Source organism: Gekko japonicus, unplaced genomic scaffold (genome assembly GCF_001447785.1).
Source record: "Gekko japonicus isolate JY-2015 unplaced genomic scaffold, Gekko_japonicus_V1.1 scaffold276, whole genome shotgun sequence".
In the NCBI taxonomy this organism is placed as follows: domain Eukaryota; kingdom Metazoa; phylum Chordata; class Lepidosauria; order Squamata; family Gekkonidae; genus Gekko; species Gekko japonicus.
Genome location: NW_015171510.1, coordinates 1,233,959 through 1,238,411, shown reverse-complemented (window position 1 = coordinate 1,238,411; position 4,453 = coordinate 1,233,959). Strand labels below are relative to the sequence as shown.

The following is a 4,453-nucleotide window of genomic DNA, read 5'->3' as shown; positions in this document are numbered from 1 at the left end:
ACAGCCCTCTCATGTGCACAGCTGTCCATTCGCCGTGGGAACTGAATGCCTCCCCCCTCTGAAGGCAAAATGCTTGATTTGCTTCATGTCACCAGGATAGTGTGACAGAGACCCGCAGGCATTCCGACCCCGTGGCTGTTCAGCTGCCTTTCACTAGTACATGTAACAAGGCAATGCAGGCTGGCAGCAATGCTTAACAGCTACTACTATCCTCTGACCCCTTCACTACTTAGCTCAGAAGATATCTCCTCTGCTCTCCCTTTAAATGGTTCATCCACAAATCATTTACTCATAATATACATATTTTGATGTATTGGGGGGAGGGGTTATGTGTACCCAACAATATGAGAGTGTTCTTCAAGTGCTGACTTCACTTGGTATGATAAGGTGGTAGCCCTCTCAGAAAAACAGTGGTGTTTTTGAGCACTACCCCCTGAAATGCATACCTCACCATTTTGCTTTCTGATCAGGCTCTTTCTGCTTCTCTCTCTGTTTTATTCCCATTCCTTCTCCTTTTCACCTTGTCTTTCTACATGGACCATGAAGGTCTCTTGAAAGGTAGGACTGTGGACTGCCCCAAAGTCTGGCACACACAGCTTTTTTCTTTCGGCAGTTCCATCACTAAAACACACCTTACTTTCTGCCCTCCTCCCTTCCCTGCCTCTTCACCACCAACCTTCATCTAACACCATTAAATAATCATTTTATATCCCTTACCTTGAGATTTGGGGCACCCTTTGTCCAATGAGTTGCATTCTGCCTGCAGATTGGGAACCATTGCCACAACCAATTGAATTATCATGGCCCTCAACTTCATCCTTTTTTCTGTGACTAATCCTTATATTATGCAATGACTGCCATCAGCTAGTTGCTCAACTGAGGGTGGATTACTCACATGAAAAAGGGATTTTTGGATTGGGATTTTGATCTGTTCCAGTTTCTCAGGTAAGTTACTCATATGTTTTGCTCCTGAAAAGCTAGATTCACCTGATTTCAGATGCTGTGCTGTGAAATGAGGTGGGGGTGGGGACAAAGCTGGCAGCTCTGGAAAGCTATATGTCAATTCAGAGTGAAGGTTCTCTGCAAACCTTTCACTGGCAAGACATCCACTCTGACATATGCAACTCTTGAACATGATGCCTCTAAGCCGGTTTAAACTTGGGCTTCCTTTATTTAATACTTTCAGTAAAGCAGCAAATAAGACTTATGTACTGACCTAATGGACTAACTGCAAAAAAAATCCCAGTTGTTGGCCCACAATCCAGAGAGCAACGCTAGGTGTGACCAAAGGGCTTACACATGCATGGGAGAAAGTTCTGACACTTTTAACAGCAGTTCTCTGTGAAAAGCAGTATGAGGGGCTGCTGTCTGGGGGGGGGTGAGGTGGGGGAAAGAATTCAAAAGTTCTCTGGACTGTAGCCTGTGGAAGGTCAACACCAACAGATGTATTTACTAGTCTGACTGGAGGGGGAATTGGGGGGCATATTCTGGTGCAAACTATATTTTAGCACTTCCTAAATATTGAAAAAATGATTTCAGACAAACATTACTTGGTTTTGCCATTCTTATCTTGTGCCTCTTTGCTCTAACGAATAATTCAACTATTTATGTTGTCCTAATAGTTCCTCTTAGTTTTGACTGAATTTCTTACAAAACCCTCTGATTATGAAATTAACATGCATCGTTGTATTGGGAACTCAGATTAAACCATGATTGCCAAACATAAGTTTTATGTTTTTGCTAGGCAGACCAAACTAAAATTCAAGCACTGCTGATCACCACCTCTTTCAAAAAGACAAGGGAGGTGATATTCTAATTCAAACTTGTGTAATGCAAGTGACCTGGAACAGCCACCTACTGATAGGAACTGATCTATGGCAGTTCCTATTACAAGAGGTACCAATTGCCAAGCATATTAGTGGGTAAGGAATGTAGGAACACAAAACTTTATGAATGTCTCCAGTGTGTATAAATAGACCAGTTTGATTTGCAATCCACCAAAATGAACATAATCTACCAGTTATGTGTGGTAGTTTACCAGTTACTTTACCCCCCCCCACACACACACACACACAAACACATGTTGTTGTTGCAGTTCCAGGCAGGTTTGAGCCCCTGAAGGGCCATCACATGTAGTTAGTAAGTTTTTTGTCCTTGGTTGTTCAGGCCTTTCAGGGAATATAAGGGAAGGAATGATGCACAGTTTGAATACTCTGGCATTTTTCCTATGCTTGCTGTATGTAATCTCCTGATGATGCTTGTACTGGCCAGTATCAGGCAAGATAATGGGATATAGGAACTGGCTGTCTACTAAGTCTGTTCTTATGGCAAAACACTATTCTGTGGAATAGTGGTGAAGGGACAGAACCTGTAATGATATTATTCAGTGCTGGCTAGGATAAATAGTTCAGCTTCATAGCAGTGGCCAAGGGAGAGTGATTAATTTTTTTGAAAAAAATCTACATTAATATAGAGCAAAAGGAAGACAACCATTGAGCCAAGGGCATCCGTCCCTATTTATGTTTGCATACAAATACGTATACAAATATCTCTACTTTAATTCTCTGGTTTTAAAAAAATCCCATTAGGTCAACCCAAAGTTTTTCCTAGACCATCTCTCTGGCTAGCCAGATTCCTTCGGGGAGTTCACAGGAGGATGTATTGTTAATTACCTCTGATCATGGAAATCACATTTTAGTCACGATGGCTTATAACCATCAATAAGCTTGTAATCTTTGAATTTGCCTTAGACTTTTTAAAGCTACAAGATTGTTAACATAGCCTCTTAAATTCAGCAAGTACTTGCTCAATATTGCCAACTATCTTGAGGGCTGACAACAGTACAGAAAAGAAGAAGTGTAGTAGTATATATGGAGTTATTGGTGTAAAACAGTGTGTATACTTGCACTTTTTTAAGGGTCCTGGTTTCAGAAAGAGTATTGAAATAAACAGTTATAGTAAACCTGCCAATTTACAAGCAGGTCTATATCATTTTTAAAAGTTGCATAGGTAAAAGAGTAAATTTAAAACAGTCAAAATAGCATTTAAACATCTATGTCCCGTTTGGATCTAACTCAGCTGTTACTACCATCTCTCTGGCATTCTGCCGAAAGAGCACTTGGTGCCAGGAAAGGTACCTTTTGGTATGACTGTGGGGCTCATGTACTCTTCAAAGCCTTTTACAGTCATAGCACTTCAGTAGGGCTTCCACCATAACAATGCTTTGAAGAAGGAATTTGATCCTTCCTAATTTATTTAGGTGCTTAGGAAATAGTCAAGTTTCATACCTAAATATATTAAAGCAGTTACTGCATCTGCAAAGATCTTTCCAGATAATCTGCAATAAGCCACCTGCAGTCCTATTTCCCAAGAATCTCCAGCACTGTTTTAACTACTTTTGAATAAAATTGCAGGTGGATGACCCCTTTCACAAGTTTAAGGTTTTTATACTGCTCCTTTGAAACCATCCATGCCCTTCTACTTCTGATGGCACTTGTTTTCCTTTTGATGCTAGTGATGAAGACAACAAGCCATTACAGGGCAGTCAGACCTCATTAGACGGCACGATAAAGCAACAAGAAAGTGATGACAGCTTGGTGGACTATGGTGAAGGCGGTGAAGGGCAGTTCAATGAGGACGGCTCCTTTATTGGCCAATACACAGTCAAGAAGGACAAAGAGGAGACAGAAGGCAATGAAAGCTCAGAAGCCACATCACCAGTTAATGCTATCTACTCCCTGGCATAATGCAACACCAATGAAACAGGAACCACATAAAGATATGTAGTTGATGTGGGTCGGCAAAGTCACCAACGGTAACAGAAAGTAACCAGAGTTGGACAACAAAGACCAAATGCAAAACCAGACCAGGTGGTCACCAGCGCCATCATCTCTTTAGGAAACAAAGCAAATGGCATCAATAGACAAGCTGCTGAAGTGATCATACTGCAGCTGAAATCTGAGCTGACCCATAGGAGATCAGCAGGAGAGCAGGATGCACGGATTCTATGCCCCCAGGCTTCAGAACTTGGACTGAAATAAACACCCCTCTATACCCCTATGTTTACTTTGTGAGATAATGCAACTCCTTTCATTAATAATGTACACGGCTGAGGTTGGTTTTTTTTTAAGGATTCAAAGTTGCTGTCAAAGGGGGGAGGATACCCAAACGTGGGGAAAATCTGAAGTGAGGATGGGGGAGATGATAGCAGAGCCTCAAAGGCTAACAATAGCATGAAACCACATTGAAGAAGCAATTAGCTATTGGTAAAAATGACCAGCTGTTTTATAAACAGGAAACCTTCTGGTGATTCATTTTGTTGGATGTCATTTCAGCCAAGCCTTAGCTTATAAACCTCACTAAGCAAGTTGTATGACACTCGTTCCTATATGACGAAACTGTATTGCATTTGGCTCCAGTATGGAAGCCATGTGCAGGGGCATCTCAGCACTGT

General features: G+C 41.5%; 1 protein-coding gene across 1 annotated transcript in view; it reads left to right on the top strand.

The window, feature by feature from the left end:
• The window catches only part of NFASC (neurofascin), a 136,320-nt gene extending 132,128 nt beyond the window's left edge, over window positions 1-4,192 (top strand). Inside the window, 2 exon segments of the mRNA XM_015419339.1 lie at window positions 547-558; window positions 3,515-4,192. Coding sequence (XP_015274825.1) covers window positions 547-558; window positions 3,515-3,746 — 244 coding nt within the window. The 3' untranslated portion in view covers window positions 3,747-4,192.
• The last annotated feature ends 261 nt before the right edge of the window (window positions 4,193-4,453 follow it).